The 18,892-nt window shown below is 48.1% G+C and overlaps 1 protein-coding gene and 1 long non-coding RNA gene across 8 annotated transcripts in view; one reads left to right on the forward strand and one right to left on the reverse strand.

Annotated features, from left to right (window-relative positions):
• LOC106993384 (uncharacterized) overlaps positions 1 to 18,892 on the forward strand; it is a 79,019-nt gene that overhangs the window by 55,870 nt on the left and 4,257 nt on the right. The gene's annotated exons all lie outside the window — the stretch shown is intronic.
• Positions 859 to 13,658, reverse strand: KCNE3 (potassium voltage-gated channel subfamily E regulatory subunit 3). Of its 6 annotated transcripts, none has more exons than XM_077963782.1 (3): positions 13,480 to 13,658; positions 2,082 to 3,436; positions 859 to 1,754 (listed from the first exon to the last, which is right to left on the reverse strand). In XM_077963782.1, the coding sequence occupies exons 1-2, from the start codon at positions 13,560 to 13,562 to the stop codon at positions 3,085 to 3,087; spliced, it is 435 nt and encodes a 144-aa protein (XP_077819908.1). In that variant the 5' UTR covers positions 13,563 to 13,658; the 3' UTR covers positions 859 to 1,754; positions 2,082 to 3,084. The 6 variants fall into 6 exon arrangements, 4 of the variants coding, with proteins under 4 accessions (XP_077819908.1, XP_077819909.1, XP_077819911.1 ...); XM_077963783.1 differs by having other exon boundaries at positions 859 to 1,659; positions 2,059 to 3,436; XM_077963785.1 differs by having other exon boundaries at positions 859 to 1,648; positions 2,050 to 3,436.

Raw genomic sequence — 18,892 nt, forward strand, 5'->3', positions numbered from 1 at the left:
CCCAAACTGTTGGGATTACAGGCTTGAGCCACTGTGCCTGGCCACCGTAGGATATTAGAATGTTTAAATTTTACTCCCTTCAAATCCTAGAATTTTATTTAGTCCAACCTGGGTGTGTTTAAGGAAACATACTGAGCTCTTAGTTTGTGAATTCAGGCAGATCCGTTGTTCCAGGCCCCGAGATCCCTGGAGTTGCCCTGGTGTCTGTAGCTCCTTCTTTAAACTTGTGAACTACCCCATACACTTCAGAAATTCCCTTCTGTACTTATGCTAATATACATCAGGTGCCTGTAACTTGCAACCGAAATAATTTGTATTTTATGATTAAGCCCATGGAGTGTGAGGACTGTGTGAAGGGGAGCCTTCTCCACTGGGGACACTGAAGTCATAGAGTAGCCCCAGGAGGCCTGCTTCCTGCTGTCTCCCCAGCCTACCTGCCCTCATCAGGAAGGAGCTCCCTGACATCTGCCTCCAGGCTTCCCTGATCTTGTTCCCTTCATTCACTCTGCCCATTTAGCTCTGTCCTAGCTTTCAAAGCCCAGTTCAAGTTCTACCTCTCTCTGACTCCTCCTAGTCAATTTCATTTCTCAAAATCCTTATGGCATTCATCACCTGACCATTCATTCTTACACCCATTTGCGTCCCATATTTTATTTGGAAGTTTGGGCTGGGTGGTGTCTAAAGTCCTATCAGCTGTAAATTTCTCAATCTGTTGTCTTCCCATATGTCACATCTCCTTAAGGAAGTCTCCATCTTCTCCCTCAAGAAGAGATGAGGAAGGGTTTGAGCAACAGGGCTCAGCACAGGTTTGCAGAGCATCAACATAACCGCACATGGCAGCAAATGTGGCCCATGATCTCCATTCAAGAACCCAAAGGCTTTTATTTTTATTTTTTCAAAATGGAAGTACCTTTTTTCCTTTTATTATATAAGTAACATACTTATGGTCAAGTCAGTCAAATATTACATAAATTTATAATGTGGAAAGGGAAAATCACCCATAATTCAATTCCTCAGAGATAACTACTATCAAAATATTATTTCAGAGTTCTGCTATACACAAATATGCATGTTTCAGTGGGTACTTCTGGGGACCACATGGAGATCCCTTAAGTTGAAACTGGACAAACAGAACAGTGGATGGTTCTAGCTGAGATTTGGGATAGTTTCTGAATTCAGAAGTATTCACCAGCCACATCGCATGTATTAGCTGGAACCATATATGAAACTACAATACTCAGCTGTTTCTAACCTACACAGTGATTACATATGGCTCCACTTAATGTATATGAAGCCTAGAATGTCAGAACTGATAGAGCCTTAGAGACTTTCAAGTCTATTTCATTATGTTGAAGAGGAAAACGGATGAGAGATAGAAGTGTCCAGCCTAAGATCATATACCACCTTAAGTGGTAGAATCAGGGCTGCTTCTCTTCCTACTGGACCATGCACCTACGTCTCATACTCTGCTTCTTTTAATATAATAATATTTTAGGTGCGATATCAGTCTTGTCTTGTCTTTTTTTTTTTTTTTTTTTTTTTTTTTGAGACAGAGCCTTGCTCTGTCGCCCAGGCTGGAGTGCAGTGGTGCAATCTTGGCTCACTGCAACCTCCGCCTCCCGGGTTCAAACAATTCTCCTGCCTCAGCCTCCCAAGTAGCTGGGAATACAGGCACCCGCCACCAGGCCTGGCTAATTTTTGTATATTTTTAGTAGACGGGGTTTCACCATGTTGGCCAGGCTGGTCTCGAACTCCTGACCTCAGGTGATCTGCCCACCTTGGCAATATCAGTCTTTTAGAAGCAGATTCAATATGACCTCAGAAAACTCACAGATAGTCGTGGTGGCTCACACCTGTAATCCCAGCACTTTGGGAGACCGAGATGGGCAGATCACTTGAGGCCAGGAGTTCGAGACGAGCCTGGGCAACAACATGGTGAAACCCTGCCTCTACTTTAAAAAAAAAAAAATATATATATATATATATATATATATATATATATATATAAATTAGCTGGGTGTGGTGACAGGAATCTGTAATCCCAGCTACTCAGGTGGCTGAGGCAGGATAATTGCTTGAACCTGGGAGGTGGGGGTTGCAGTAAGCCAAGACTGGGTTGCTGCACTGCAGCCTGGGTGACATAGGGAGACTGTCTCAAAAAAAAAGAAAAAGAAAAAGAAAAGGAAAACATTTCTCACAGAACTCAAAACTGAAGAGGCTGCTTTGGAGGTAGTTTAGTCCTGTTGACTAGCAATGTGACTGGGAAGTACCCTGTGACTTGGTTCAAGAAGCATATGAACCATAGAGCTAACAAGGCCTAACATTCAGGGTCCTGACTCACATGAGCTCCTTCTTAAGGTCCTAGTAGGAGCCCTAGCAACATATTAATGTGGCAGTATATTTGCATAATGTTTGCAAAAGTAAGATATTTTAGAATTCTTTTTCTTAAAGAGAGTCCCCAGAATTGTATGACCTTCAGGCCTGGATCCACTCCTGTGTGGCACAGAGTTTTGAAAAGCACTAGGCAAGGAGACCAGAGTTCCTGGGTTCCAATCATGGCACTACTCAGGCCCAAATGGGCGGCACAGCACTTGCCCTGCTTTCTTTATGGGAGTGCGAGTGGGAGTGGTGGCAGGGTGGTGGTGGTAAAGCATATTTGTGATATGGGATAATCATCACTGCTTCTCATGGCTTTTGAAGATAACACATAAAAAATGTGTCCCCAGAGCATCTTCCTGTCTCATCTCCCTCTGCTACAACTTCTCCTTTCTCCAACCTTCAGGCCCCCAGTACTCCAGCCACTGAACCAGTTGTTGGTCATTATCTGTTGCTACTTTTATATGTTTGTTCAAGGACTCCCACTGTTTATAAAGTCTATCTTTTCCTGGGAAAAAATCCTTATGCACAAGGCTTCGGTCTACCAGCCCCTCTTCTCCCACCCCAGTGATGACCTCCCTTAGCCCTGTTTCTTGTTGCTCTTACAGATAGGGACACTGAGACCTGATGCAGTCCACAGCAGAGTTCTGGAGGCCCCAGACGCAATCCCCAGGTGTCTTGGTCTTCCACCATTCCAGCCCTCTCGTGTTAGATCATAGACACACGGTTCTTGATATACACATGATAGGGGTCACTACGCTTGTCCACTTTGCGGGAGCGGGTATATCCCAGGATGAGGCTGCCCACAGTGACAGCAAATAGAAACATGACAAAGAGAATGTACATGTAGGAGTTGTCATCACGGCCAGGTAGGCTGGCCGGTCGCTCTTCAGTCTGGTTGTCTGGCCCCAGCCCTGGCCCTGGCCGGCAGAGCAAATTGCTGTGAAGAGTGGCATTTAAAGCCTTCAGCACGGCATGTAGGCTCTCATACCAAGTCTCAGTTCCATTGGTAGTCTCCATAGCAACAGGGATTGAGGTGGGGGAAGACTCGGTAGAAGCTCTGTTGGCAAGAGAAAAGAGAGAGGGGATGGCTCTGTCACCTGGAGCTCAAATGACCTCCTCCCTTCAGATCCCAGTAAAATCCTAGCATCATGGCTGATATGGTTTGGCTGTGTCCTTACCCAAATCTCATCTGGAATCATAGCTCCCATAATCCCCATGTGTCATGGGAGGGACCCAGTAGGAAGTAACTGAATCATGGGGGTGGGTTTTTACCATGCTGTTCTCATGACAGTAAATAAGTCTCAAGAGATCTGATGGTTTTATAAAGGGCAGTTCCCCTGCACCTGCTCTCTTGCCTGCCACCATGTAAGATGTGCCTTTGCTCCTCCTTTGCCTTCTGCCGTGATTGTGAGGCCTCCCCAGCCATGTGGAACTGTGAGTGCATTAAACCTCTTTTTCTTTATAAACTGCCCAGGCTCAGGTATTCCTTCATGGCAGTATGAAAATGGACTAATACAATAGCTTATTCTGGTTACTTGATTACATGTTTGTCTTTTCCACTAGACCATATACTAAATAATAAAGGCAGGGCCTATATTTGTTTTACTGACTGCTATATGCAATCACTTATGACAGCACTCGATAAGTACTCAATAAATAATTGTAGAATAAAGCCTTCCCCGACCATCAGAACCCATACTAATCTCTCATTTCTTTAGATTCTATAAATCACTGAACTTTAGGTTAGAAGGACCTTAAGGATTATTGAATGTAACTCTTGCCATTTTACACACAGGGAAACTGAGGCCTTGAGAGAATAAGTGGCTTGTCCATGGTCACAGAATATTGGAGGTAGAGCCAAGACAGAAAGCCCTGCTCCTTATGGCTAGCTTAGAGCTGCTTCCACTTCCAAGCTAGCTCTCAGCAGGACTGTGTGGCACCATAAGAAGACATTCATCACAACTCTCCTTCAGCACAGTTCTCTTTATAGATTCCACAGACAGGCTGGGCACAGTGGCTCATGCCTGTAATCCTAGCACTTTGGGAGGCTGAGGCAGGTGGATCACTTGAGGTCAGGAGTTGGAGACCAGCCTTACCAACATGGTAAAACCCCATCTCTACTAAAAATACAAAAATTAGCTGGGCGTGGTGGTGAGCACTTGTAATCCCAGCTACTTGGGAGGCTGAGGCAGGAGAATCGCTTGGACCCAGAAGGTGGAGGTTGCAGTGAGCCGAGATAGAGCTGCTGTATTCCAGCTTGGGCCACAGAGTGTGACTTTGTCTCAAAAGAAAAAAAAAAAAAGACTCCATGGGTACACCTTTTTGGAAGATGCCTGGGGATGGTTTAAATTTCATCCTACCTAGAGGCCAGAAGCTGGATCATTTGACCTCTCAAGCATCCTGTGTCCCAAAGACTAGATATTCCTAGCTATTTGCAGAAATTCTGTTGGAAAGGAGGTGGTCAGGGAAATGGGAACAGGTTGGCAACCACTGTAGGCGCTGGAGAAGAGAAGAACAGCTTGGGCCTGAGGGCGGGAGAGTGAAAGGAGTTCTCAGTCTGGCTTGGGGTTTACCTGCCCACAAAAAGAAGACACAAGCACGCCAACTATCTTGTCTCCTGAAATAAAGTCATTATGTACCTGGCATATACTAAGTGATTATAAATGTTCCTTTTCCTTCTTCTCAGAGATCCTTAGTCTATAATATAGAAATAACCTTTTTTTTTTTTTTTTTTTGAGATGGAGTCTCGCTCGTCGCCCAGGCTGGAGTGCAGTAGCGCGATCTCAGCTCACTGCAAGCTCCGCCTCCTAGGTTCACGCCATTCTCCTGCCTCAGCCTCCCAAGTAGCTGGGACTACAGGTGCCCGCCACCATGCCTGGCTAATTTTTTTGTATTTTTAGTAGAGATGTGGTTTCACCGTGTTAGCCAGGATGGTCTTGATCTCCTGACCTCATGATCCACCCGCCTCAGCCTCTCAAAGTGCTGGGATTACAGCCGTGAGCCACTGTGCCCAGTCAGAAAGAACATCTTAAAACAGACTTGCATCCTTGTCTCTGAAAAACCATATGTCATTCCCTGTAAACAAGGCCCCACACTCACTTCCTTTAGGGAAGCCTCCGTTCAGTGCTCCCCACCCCTCAGCCACACTACACCACCTTTATCATCACAGCCTTCCCTTCCCCCCAACACTTAACATATAAGGCAATATGTGGCTATCCTCTTGTTTTTGATAAGGATATCATCAGGCCACATGTGCCTGGTCAGCAGGGCTATGTCTCTTCCTCCAATCTGGAGGACTACCCTGAGACTGGGTGTTCTCCTTTCCCAGGGCACTACCCTGCGACTGGCTGGGCATTCCCTTTTTCTAGGGGACTGCCCTAAGACTGAATGGGTGTTATCCTTCTCTCAATAGTTTCTAGTAAAGATGTCCACTTTAAGGAATTCTCTATGGGCCAAGCATTCAGTCCTCCATCATATGGGCAGAACTGTTAACAAACTAAAGTTAACTAATGTGACTATTAACCATAAGATCTCTTCCCTGGAAAATATGATCATTCTGACCATGATAAATATTCGTCAATGGCTCTATGAACGCAATTAGCCAGGACTGGGCAGCATTTTATGCAAGGCCTTTGGGGCCCTCTGCCATCTAGTACTTGTGCTGTCCTGTCTGGATGGAGGAGGGGAGAAGAACAAGAGCTCACTGAGTTAAGATCCAGGAGATATACATTCTCATCTACTACCCCATGTGTCAGGCAAAAGATCTGTGGCTGCTTCTTCCCTCGTGTCTGCCAATAGCAAGTAGGAGCAGCATGAGGAAATAAATAACTCAAAAAATCATCCAGATAGTTATCACCAATATGGGCCAGGCCCTGTGATGGGAGCTCGGGGTGGCTCAGATCCAGTGCCTTCGCCCAGATCCAGGGGCTCTGCTCTGATACAATGCAGGGGACAAGCCAGGAGCTACTAAGGCTAAAAGGAATAAGTAATGGATACTGATCAGGGCTTAGAGAGTGTCCACAGTGATGGAGGCATTTGAGTTGGACCTTGAAGGATTTTTAAGAGGCAGAGAAGACAAAGGAAGGCAACATGAGCAAAGGCGCAACAAAGTGTGTACATGTTTAGAAGAATGGAAAGTAGCATAAAGAGGTTGAAGTGTAAGATGTGTAGAAGAATAGCATAGGATGTGGGACAGGAGAGATAGGAGCCAGATCATGGGCAGCCTTGAGTGCCACTCTGTAGAGTTGGAACTTTATTCTGTAGCTAGGGAAGATAAAATGGTCAGATCTGTGCCTGGAAAGGATACTCTGACTGTCATGTGGACTGGAGGGAGCTGGAATTGAGGCAGTGAGCCCAGCTACATGAGTCTTGAAATAGTTTAGTGCAAGATGCTGAGTCACGAGTTGGGGCAGAGAGGATAACAAAGTGGGGAAGTGGGGGTAGAGACAGATGTGAGACCCGAGGAGGAAATGGCCAAGTAAGTGTTGAAGGAGGAAGGAGCCTCAGGCAATTTCACAGGTAGACAACAAACAAACAGTGTAAGTATCTGGAGGAGCCTACTCTGAAGGAAATAAGTTCCTTTCCCTGGTTGGGCTTCGGTTTCCTCATCTACCAAAAGAGATGACCATAGAGTTGTTGTATGGTAGGTATAGAGTTTCAGTTTTGCAAGATGAAAAGGTTCTGGAGATCTGCTGCACAACAAGGTGAATCTAGCTAACACTACTGAGTGTACACTCAAGAATGACTAAGATGGTACATTTGTGTGTGTGTGTGTGTGTGTGTGTGTGTGTGTGTGTTTTAAGCACAATTTTAAAAAATAGGCCAGGTGCGGTGGCTCACTCCTTTAATCCCAGTACTTTGGGAGGCTGAGGTGGGCGGGTCACCTGAGGTCAGGAGTTCAAGACCAGCCTAGCCAACATGGAGAAACCCCATCTCTACTAAAAATACAAAAATTAGCCAGGCACATGCCTGTATTTCCAGCTGCTCAGGAGGCTGAGGCAGGAGAACCGCTTGAACTTTGGAGGCAGAGGTTGCAGTGAGCCGAGATCATGCCACTGCACTCCAGCCGGGGCAGCAGAGCAAGACCTCTGTCTAAAAAAAAAAAAAAAAAGAAAAATGATCATCCTTGGCCTCCTCTTTCAAGGCTTGCTATGAGTATACACTTGTATTATACAGAAGAGGATTAAAAACTTTTTATTTTCAAGAAGCAAATATGTACACATAGGTTTAAAAAAAAAGAATGGACACAGCACATACTGTGAAGGTGAAAGCTCCTAGTTGTCCCGAGCTCCAATCCCAGGGCAGGGCAGTTACCATTCAGTTTTCTTACGTATCATTGGAAAGGGGTTTTAACTGACAGGGAGAGGGAGGGAAATCTCAATCTGGAAGACTCACCAGCTGGCAAATCCGCTGGCTCTCAGTCAGTTTCAGGAGTCTCTTTGTGGACACACTAAGGCTCCTCAGCCCCCGAGCCTCTTCAGGATGTCTCTGGACACATCTGAGATCTCAGTATTGACTTCGGAGCTGGGAAAGCCCAGAGCTAGAAAGCAGGAGAGAAAGCAGAAAAGGAAGGAACCAGGGTGGATTGCCCAAGGCCAGGCCCCAAGGATTGTGCAATAGTCCTGCTGTGGGCTCTGACCCCCTCCCACAGCCCCTCCCCTTCCTGCAGCAGCTGGGTCAGGCCAGCCTAGGGTTGCAGTTAAAGGAACTGTGCAGTGACCAAAGGGCCTCTGATTGCTGTCCCCCAACTCCAGACTTAGTGTCTTCATTGGGTGACATCATGAGAAACCTATTTAACATGTGGACTCACACTCAGGGACCAGCTGATGGTGCAGCCTAAAACATTCCCTTTCCTAAGGGTTACCTTAGCAAGGGCCTTTTAGAATGCCAAGAGAACAGACATGAGTGGGAGAATGGCAGCTGCATTGATATTTTGCACAGGAACAAATGATGTGTTACCACCCAATCTATTCAGATAGACAGGATATGAACACGGTCACAGAATGAGCACTATCTGTAGCAGAGCTTTGTTGTGAAAATTAAAGAACATCATGTAGTGCTTGGCACTAGACACTGCACAGATGGCGGTGGTTGTATTTTGTAGAGCAGAGGCTGGAAGGGCCTTCAGAGCCCATCTAGGCTATATGCCCTTACTTTACGGTGAAGGAAATGGAAACCCAGGGGGTTGTCCAGGCTCAGCTGCTCCTTGTGTGACTTTGGACGTACGACTTCCCTTTTCTGTGCCTCAGCTTCTGTCTGCATCTGTAAAATGAAGGGGTCCCAGTTGGTTCTAATGTCCTGTGATGATCTGAATCATGAAACCAAGCTGTGAAACCATGGGAAGTTAGACAGGCTGATGGGAGAAGCATTTTGGGGGATTTCTAGAGCTTCTCAAATCCCAAGATAGAGAAGGCTGTGGACCTTTTCCTCACAGGCTAAGATGCTTCTGAGCCCTGGGACTGACTTACATCTAATATCCCAGCCGAGCCAAACTGAGGGATTTACTCATTTTTCCTCTTCACAGCTCACCTGCCAGGATGATCCAGCCTGAGGAGGAGATAGACTCTGCAGAAAGTGGGAGAAGGGGACAGTGTGGAGGTCAGCAGGGGGCTTTGAGGCAGTGTTCCATGAGGGGAATAAAGATTCATGAGACCTTTCACACCTCAGGGCCTCTCTGGATAGACTAGGATGTTTGTGATTCTGACAGGAGGAGGAAAGAGGCCATAGTTCCATACCTCTAGGTGCTGGGTTTGTGTGGGAGGGAGGGCCTGGGTGCAAGGGCCTCCTGTCTGAATTAGGCGAGGCAGAAAGCTGATGAAGGCACAGGTTGGTTCTCTTTGGGGCTCTGGGACTGCCTCTGGGGCTCAAGCTGGGGACTCGCAGTCAGGAACGGGGGAGTTTTGCCACTGTTTCTGAGTTCCTTGGCTTCCCTGTCCAGGAGAGTCCCTGATTACCAAGATCCTTGGATGGGGAAGACAGAGCTCCTGCCCTGGAGAGGTCTTGCCTTGAAATAGAAGATAGGCCAGTGAGGAAAGAGGGTGAGCAGATGGCCAAGCTGACAGGGACTTTAAGGATCTTCTAGAATCTAGATTCCAGGCCAACCCTCCATTTCGTAGATGAGGGAACTGAGGCTCAGAAGGGAGAAGTGACTAGTCCAAAATGACATGGCCCATAAATGGCAGCACTCAGACAAGAACCCAGGTGTTTGGCGGTACTGTTCAGGTGCTCTTTCCACTACAAATGGCAGTGTTTCCTCACATCTAAGCTTCACATCACACCAGACACAGCCTCCTAGTGTCATGGGGCATCATCTCCTCTAACTTTGTTACTATGGCCTTTTCGTGCACCACAGATTCTCACCAATCTTAGTCAAGGACCCAGTGAGATGGAGCTTGGTAAGCTTCGGAGGAGGAGGTAGCCTTCCTTTATGCTCTCGTCTCCCATGCACCCCGCTGCTCCAGACCTACTCCTGATTCCCTAGATGAGCCAAGTTCACTCTCTGTTCCTGCTATTTCCCACACATTACCAGGTTCTCACAAAATGCACTTGCCTTGCACTTGTCCAACCCCTACTTGGGGACTAAAGCTGTGATCTGAGGGATGAACTGGGGATCTTAGTGGTGTTTTCGTTCAGGTTGCTCTGGGGGAAAAGTGAAACTCTACCCTTGGGTCTTTCTTTCCCATTGCTCCATTTCAGCTACTCTTTCAGAATGAGCGTCTTCAGTGTCTGGAAATGAAGTACAGAGAGGCAGGTAGAAAAAGTCACATAAAGCAGGTAGGTGATCCAAAGACAGCTCCTGGGGTGTACAGTTTTGCCACTGTCCCCTCAGTGGTCTTACCACTCTTGTGGACTGGAGAGCTGGTGGAGTGGGAGAGGAGTTGAAGGAGTAGCCCCTAGCATCCAGTTGGAAGGAAAAGGAATAGAATCTGAGCTGGAAGAGATCTTCATGATCATGTTGTTGGTGCAACCCCCTCATTCAACCAGTGGGAAAATAGACCCTCCTCCCCAAGGCAATCACCTGCTTAAAGTCTCACAGCCCAGTAGTGGCAGAGTTGGAGCCAGAAACCAAGTATCTTGACTTCCCCTCCACAGACCTTTCCACTATAAGTTCCCTTCTGCCAGTAGGGCAGACTCTTAAACTCTTCTGATTACCACTGAAGTGCCTTGAAATGTGACTCTGACACTGGCCTCATCTCCCCGCAGCTCTTCTCAGTGGCCTGCACCCATGACACTGAACTACAGGCCACTCTCCAAATACTCCTTGCGCTTGCACATCTCTTGCCTTTGCTCATGCTGTTTTCTTAAACAAGAATGCCCTTCCTCTTTTTACCTGCCCGGCAAACTCCTACTCATCCTTCAAGACCCAGCTCCAATTCATCTCTGTAGACCTTCTCCTGGGACACCTCATTCCTCACTCCCTAGCCAGTTAGTCTCTCCCTCTTGTTTTTTTCCCCAAAAGTGCTTTGCACAAAGACTTATTAGAGCACTATGCTGTATTGAAATTGTGTGTTTGTGTGTGTGTGTAACTGTGCTTTGAGGTAAGAGGGCAGGGTCCTGTGCCTCATACATTTCTTTATTTCCCAGCCCTGATACCTAGCAGGCATTCAAGAATAAATGAATCAATGCCTCTTCTCTAAGAGCATGCCTCTGCTCTGGCACACACATATACATTCATGAAAACAGCTTACAATATTTAAAAAGCAACCTCCAGGGAAGGGCAAAACAGATTTCATTTGGTCTGGGGAAGGGATGGCTCAAAGAAAAGCAGTCATCTCAGTCAGGTGGGGTGAGTCACAGGAGGAGGAATTCTAAGCTTTCTTTGGAAGCCCAGATGCTCCCTGCACCTGGACCCCATTCAATCCAAAGGGCAAACATTCTTGGCCTCAAAACACCAGCAATGGCTTTGCAACCCTCTTCCCTGTGTACCTACCCAGGGTGTGGCTATATACACCCACCCCCTGCACACACACACACAGTCCAACTCCCCGGTCCTTCGGCCTGTGATCTTGCCGTTCAAGTGTTCCTTTCATGATTCTAATCTTGGCTGTATGCTTGGCTCTGTGTCCTTGAACACTGCATTTACTTCCTCTGAACCTCATCTATAAGATGGGGATAATGATCCCTGCCCTGCCTAACTCATATGAGAACTGGAGGAGACAAGAGATGGGAAAGTTTTAGAAATTGCAAACATACAAGAAAATTATCAGGCAGCCTGGTCACACTGTTTCCTTTTCTGTCTCCATATCTTTCCCTTCCCCCCATATTATCAAGAACAGCCATCTCTATGTCTCCTTTCCCACCCTAGCTCTCCTAGCCTCAGATGCAACCAGGAGGTTCTTATTATTCTTCTTGATTCCCAGGAACCTCACCTTCTCCAGAAGCCTTCCTTGTTTCCCACCCTCTCTGATCATCCCTGCAGTCCTTTATCATTGAGGGGTACCATTCTGTAGTCCTGTAGCTGGTGGAGAACACATCAGAGGGGGAATCAGGAGACCTGGGTTCCTGCCCCTACTATGCCAACACGTCTAGTCATGCATTTTGGTTGAGTAACTATCACTCTAGGCCTCATTTTCCTCATCAATAAGATGGAGTTTCTTGTCTTTCTTCCCTCTCAGAAGGTATTTTGATCACTAGCACATTAAATTTATGGATGTGCTTTGAGAGGTATGGAGTGAGTGAGGGATGGAGAAGGTGATGGTTATCATCTCAAGGAGTCAAGAAAATCTGAAAGCAGTTTCCAGGCCCCCAGCATGGGTCTCCTCCATCAGGAACAAAGTGGACGGATGCAAGGAAATAAGGAGGCGCTCACACGTTTACAATATGCCTTTGTAGGTGAAGCGGAGAGAGCCCTGGGCTAGGACTGAGGAAACTTGGGTTCTAATTCTGTTTGGTCTCTGTTGTAACCTTAGGTAAATCATCTCCCCTGGGGTATCAGTTTCCCTATATGCAAATTAGTGGGGAGTCGGGAGAGGATTTTAGGAGGGGATACTTTGGTGGGCTTTCATGCAAGGACTAAACTCACTTATTTTCTTTTTTTTTGTTTTTTTTTTTGTTTTTTTTTTTTTTTTTTGAGACAGAGTCTCGCTCTGTCACCCAGGCTGGAGTACAGTGGCCGGATCTCAGCTCACTGCAAGCTCTGTCTCCCAGGTTTATGCCATTCTCCTGCCTCAGCCTCCCGAGTAGCTGGGACTACAGGCGCCCGCCACCTCGCCCGGCTAGTTTTTTTTTTTATTTTTAGTAGAGACGGGGTTTCACCGTGTTAGCCAGGATGGTCTCGATCTCCTGACCTCGTGTTCCACCCGTCTCGGCCTCCCAAAGTGCTGGGATTACAGGCTTGAGCCACCGCGCCCGGCCTAAACTCACTTATTTTCGAGATAAGAGACTCCCAGGTCCAATCCCCCTTTCTCCTTCTGTCCCATGAGGTGTGCAGGCAACAGGAGCAGGAGGCCCATTTTACAAATGGTGACCCAGGAAAAGCGAGGGCAAGGCGCAGAGCTGAGGGGTGACTGCCCGGCTTTACACAGCCTGTAAACTAGAACTCAAGTCTCCCGACTCCCAGCCTCGACCTATGTTACTGGCAGCAGAGGATGATTTTGGGAGTCCCTAGCTTTCCCGGGACTAGGTCAGACAGGGTGAGGGACACAGTGTGGTAGAGGGAATGGGCAAGTCAGCTCCGCAGAGCCAGTGGCCCCGGCCAAATGAGACTGTGCTGGGTCCTGAAGTGTCTTTTCTGCGCGTGCACTGGCTGCCAGCCGCAGGTGTTCACTTGCACTCCTGTGGGTGTGGAGGAACTTTTCTTGTCGCCGTCTTGAGGGCTGGGACTAACGGCGCAAGTCCCCACGGTTTCCAGACCGGGCGCACAGAGCCCAGCTCCCTACTCCCACATGCTGCTCTGCGATCACTGCGCTCGGGAGGATCGGGAGGATCGGGGAGGATCCTGGAGGACTTGCTCGGTATTTGCAGCGCCCACCCCTGCCCCACGCCCCGTCGGTTCCACAGTCTCACGGAGAGTGCCCCGTGACCCTTGGAAGGGAGGCGGGAAGACCCCTCACTTGCACCCCCGACTGTAGCTCAGCCTTCCCAGCTCAGTGGGTGCCTTACCTGCCTCTCAGCAAGGCTCTGGGGCGCCCGTTTGCTCGCTGGCCTCTGACCGAGGATGGCCCAGGCGCTGCGACCCTGTGCATTCCACCGGCCCGGTTCCACTCCGCGGGTGCCCCGCACCGCCCAGCGCGCTCTCTGGCTCTGGGCTCCCACCCGCGCTCGGCTCCCTTTCTTTTCCCTCCCCCAGGCGTCCCCTCCCCCGGCCCCGCCCGGGCCCCAGCACACCCACTTCTCCCGGGGCTGGCCTTGAGTGCCTCCGCCCAGCTCCTTGGCCTCCCCTGGCTGTGGGCAACGACCCTTCCGTCCCCTGCAGCGCCTGCTTCCTGGACCAGAGACCGAAAGCCTCTCGCTCCGCTGGGCCTCAGCAAGCCCAGCATGAGGCCGATCTCCAGGAGCCGACTTTGCTGCGGCGTGGCTGTGTGGTGGTGGGCGAATCGCTGCCCCTCACCGGGACTTGGCCTCGCTGTAAAGTTGGTATAGTTCCACCATGCATTCTTCACAGGCTTATGGTTGGGGTCAGATGAGACCTTTGAGTCCAAAGTATTAAAACCAAAGGGTCAACAGCAAGTTAATATGATTCTTACACAAACTTTTCTACATAGGATGCAGAGGCCCAGTTGGAGAAGGGATTTGCCCAGGTGGCAGAGCCCAGACCCAAAATCTGCCACACACCCCCCTCTCTCTGAGTAGCACCAGCAGGTGTTTCCTCCATCAAGCCTCAAAAGTTCCTGACAGTGCCTGACCAACTTGTGTTCAGCCACACGTTACTCATCTCTGTCCCATGACACTTTATTTTCCACCACGATGCCCTCACTCAAACTGTTGTTTCCTCGCTGGTGACATTGCAGGCTTCAGAGAATTGGGGCAGCTGGGGAATAAGAGCCAAGAGGCTAGTGGCAGAGAAAGGAACAGTTCCAGAGAATTTCTCCCAGGGACCCTGTGGAGCACCCTTTTACCCGCTCACTGCCTCAGAATAATTAATAATAGCCTCAGGCCGGCTCTCTCACTCCCTTGCAGAGGTCTGCTCCAGGATATCTGAGGCACATACTCTCAATTACAGAATCTCAGAATATATCTAAGGCATATTGTACCCACCTTGTTTTGACCCAACTATTCCTTTTTCTCAATCTGGAGATCACCTCTTAGAAAAGTCATCCTTATCACCTAAGCTTGCAATCTCAATTTTCTTTCTTTCTTTCTTTCTTTTTTTTTTTTTTTTTTTTTTTTTGAGACAGGATCTCACTGTGTCACCCAGACTGGAGTACAGTGGAGTGATTATGGCTCACAGCAGCCTTGAACTCCTGGGCTCAGGTGATCCTCCTCCCTCAGCCTCCTGAGTAGCTGGGACACACCACCATGCCTGGCTAATTTTTGTATTTTATAGAGACTGGGTTTCTCCATGTTGCCCAGGCTAGTCTCGAACTCCTGGGCTCAAGTGACCTGCCCACCTCCACCTCCCAAAGTGCCAGGATTACAGGCATGAACCACTGTGCCTGTCCTGCAGCTTCAGTTTTCAATCTGCCTAAGAATCCCCATGGGAGTTTGTTTTACTGAGTAGACTTTTGGGCTCCATTCCAGAGGTTCTAATTCAGGAAATCTGGAGTGGAGCCCAGAAATCAGCATTTTTAAACAAGATTTCCAAATGACTCTGATGCAGATGGTTCTTGAGACTAGCCATGCAGTCCTGGCTTGGTCAGGGTTCCTTCTCAGATCCTGCCCATGGCCTTGCATTTACTCTGTAGGACTGTTTATGACAGTTATAGAAAGTAACCACCTCATCTGCTAGGTTGTGAGTTCTTTGAAGATAGGGATTGTCTTTTGTTCTAATAAAATCTTAGAACCAAAGTCTTAGAATCATATCTTAGGATTCTAGAATGTAAATTGGAAGAATTCTCACGAGTTTCCTAGTCAAATTCCTCATGAGCCTAACAGATCCTCCCATTTCTTTATTTTTGGAAACATATCACCCAGGCTGGAGTGCAGTGTGCGATCTCGGCTCACTGCAACCCCTGCCTCCCAGGTTCAAGCAATTCTTGTGCCTCAGCCTCCTGAGTAGCTGGAATTACAGGTGTGCCAAAACACCCAGCTAATTTTTGTATTTTTAGTAGAGATGGGGTTTTGCCATGTTAGCCAGGCTGGTCTCGAACTCTTGACCTCAAGTAATCTGCCCGCCTTGGCCTCCCAAAGTGTTGGGATTACAGGCGTGAGCCACCACACCCCACCTCTATTTCATTTTTGACATGAGGCTATCCAGCTTCTCTTGCACACCTCTAGGGAGCTCATTGCCTGCAAGGCAGCCAGACAGCTCTGACTGTTAGGATATTCTCACATTTTAACAAAAACTGCCTCTTGTTGACTTCTACCCTTTGGGCCTTGCACCCATTGGAGACATAAAATAGAAGTCTGATCTGTGTTCCCTTTTACAGTCCTTCAAGAATTTAAGGTCGGCCAGGAGCAGTGGCTCCTGCCTGTAATCCCAGCACTTTGGGAGGCCAAGGTGGGTGGATCACTTGAGCCTAGGAGTTCAAGACCAACCTGGGTAACATAATGAGACCTCATTTCTACAAACAATACAAAAATTAGCTGGGCATGATGCCATGTGCCTATAGTACCAGCTACTTGAGAGGCTGAGGTGGGAGGATTGCTTGAGCCCAGAAAGTCGAGGCTGCAGTGAACCGAGATTGTGCCACTGCACTCACTACAGCCTGGACAACAAAGTGAGACCCTATCTCAAGAAAAAAAAATTGTTGGGCACAGTGGCCCATGTCTGTAATCCCAGCACTTTGGGAGGCGGGCGGATCATGAGGTCAGGAGTTCAAGACCAGCCTGGTAAATATGGTGAAACCCCGTCTCTACTAAAGATACAAAAAAAATTAGCTGAGCATGGTGGCATGCACCTATAATCCCAGCTACTCGGGAGGCTGAGGCAGAAGAATCGCCTGAACCCAGGAGGCGGAGGTTGCAGTGAGCCAAGATTGCGCCACTGCACTCTAGCCTGGGTGACAGAACGAGACTACATCTCAAAGAAAAAAAAAAAGTAGAATTTAAGGTCTATCCTTTACTTCCCCTTCTCTGGGGTGAGGATAAGGCAGGAACCATGTCAGGGAAAGCAGCTGGGCCTTGGAAAGGGGGCTGAGCTGCCTCATGTTCCCCAGCTGTGCCCCGGAGCCTTGCCAGGAGGCTTAGATGAAGTGATGTGTATAATACGCCTAGGGCCGGGCCTAGCGTGAGGCATAGGCTTAATAATGGCAGCTTCTATTGTCATTGGATGAGAAAGAGTGGGAGGAAACAGAGTTCCTGTCCCTGGGGATCTCTAGTCTGACAGGGACTTCAAGGAGCTCCCTAATCCAAAGACATTGGAGACATGGCCCTGACCCTGGGATGGGGGAGTAGGGTGGATGCAGTTTGAGGGTAGGATGAGCTGATTGAAGGGATAAGGGGAAGGCTCACCTAGAGATATGCTGCAAAAAAGTCTTGGCTTAAATGTCACCTTCTTGGTGAGGCCTTCCCTGAGCATCCAGTTTACAAATGCTAATTCCTCCTTTCTCCTGTCTCCCTACCTCCATCCCCTACCTTACTTTTCAGTAACACCTTACCAGATGATTCTGATATATTTCACTTACTTAAAAAAAAAAGTATTTTGTCGTTGTTCTTGCTGCATCTTCAACTGAGGCTCACAGCTCCCTCTGCCCTCAGCCCTCTCTTAGAGCTCTCCCTGAGTCTAGATTCCTGTAACCACCTCCTTCTCTTTCCTCTTCAGGCCTAGGGGTGGTAGTGATGCCCAAGTGCTTTCAGCTCCAGGATATCTCACAACCCCTGTGGTTTCCCCACTCTCTGCACATCTCTGAATAGAGCCTTCTTGAATTATCCATATGAGATAGCCATCTTCTTCCTGCAGGACCTGACTGGCACAGAGGCCCACTTTCTCTGCTCCTACAGCCCCTTGGGCTTTCCTCTCACACAGCATTTACCATTCTGTGTTACAATTGTCTCCTCTATCGGTTGACTCCACACCTAGAACATAAATTCATCGAGGGCACCAAGCCATTCCCAGCACCAAGCCTAGCACAGAGGAGAATGAGTGAGTGAATAATGGTCATGAGAGGGAAGACCCCTAGGAATTATGTTATCAGAGAAAGCTTCCAAGAAGAGATAGAACCTGAGAGAACCTCAAAGGTCAGTAGGAGACTTTTTCAACCTGTGGGCCAAAACTTTCCTCTGAGCATCAAACTCCCATATCCAACAACCTCCCTGATGTCTCTGTTTGGATAACGTGGGGACCGGAACTCTTGACTTCTTTCCCTTTCAATCTTCTATGTCTCAGTCAATGGCACCATCATCCACCCAGTTCCCTGTTTGTTTTCTTCATAGAACTCAACCCAATCTTCTGTTTATCTGTTTGGGGCCTGCCTTTCCCATTGGACTGGAAGCGCTGTGAGAACAGAGACGAGTTGTGTCTTTTCCACCATGGTATCCCTTGAGTTACATCTTGATTTTTCAGTGCACCTAACCAGATGACTCTGATCTATTTGATGTTTCTAACTCAAGGTCTAGGAAGTGGGGGGGGAAATGTTGAAAGGTAGAGTGAGTGTGGATGGTACCTGTCAACAGTTTCAGAAGCCTGGGTCACCGGGGGGAAATGCAATGTGACTCACAGAGGAGTTTAACAGTCACATCAAGTTACTTTATTTCATTACTCACGAGGAGCCCGTGTCTGTGCCTCCAGGGTCTTATCTCCTCCTGGCTTGTCAGTTTGGTCCTTAATCCCTTGCATTCCCAAAATCTGAAATGCTACAGCCCAGAAATCAGCTCATTTCCTCTTCTCTATCCCCTCTTCTTCTCTCTCTTCCAAATCCCTCTCTAAGGGGAGTGCTACGTCCTTCTCACTGATGTGTTTATGAGGTGTCTGAAGATGTGCATTCTGGATTCTCATTCTGATTCCAACAGCAAATATTCATCTTTGGCGGAACTACTTGTCCTCTCTGGACCTGTTTTCCTCTCTGCACAGGATGGTGTGACACTGTCTGATCTCTAGGGTTCCTACCAGATCTGACCTTCTTCAAGACTCAGCCTTGTGGGGAGGGACAGGCATCACACCACAGTTCTTAGCTCAGACAGGTATGGTGGCTCTTCATAGTCTCAAAAGCATCTTCACATTTGCTGTCTCATTTGGTCCTTTGGAGTCTAGACTGGAGTCCAAACGGTGGACTTGCCTCTAATTGACTTCATGAATTTGGGCAATTTCTTCTTCTGAAACTCAGTTTCCTCTTCTGAAAACAGGGTCAGTAATACATCCTTGTGGATTTGTTATCTGCTGCAAATATTGTGCTTAGAACAGCTCTGGACCCTCATGAGCTGGGCTGGCAAGAGGCAAGTAAGGGGCCCGGCACAGTGGCTCATGCCTGTAATCCCG

Source organism: Macaca mulatta, chromosome 14 (genome assembly GCF_049350105.2).
Source record: "Macaca mulatta isolate MMU2019108-1 chromosome 14, T2T-MMU8v2.0, whole genome shotgun sequence".
Taxonomy (NCBI): Eukaryota; Metazoa; Chordata; class Mammalia; order Primates; family Cercopithecidae; genus Macaca; species Macaca mulatta.

Coding starts and splice junctions, on each gene's coding strand:
- KCNE3 (XM_077963782.1), bottom strand. CDS start 13,562: ATGCACAGGGTCGCAGCGCCTGGGCCATCCTCGGTCAGAGGCCAGCGA. Junction 3,437..13,479: donor AGAGCCTTGCTGAGAGGCAG/GTAAGGCACCCA, acceptor TCTTGCCAACAG/AGCTTCTACCGAGTCTTCCC.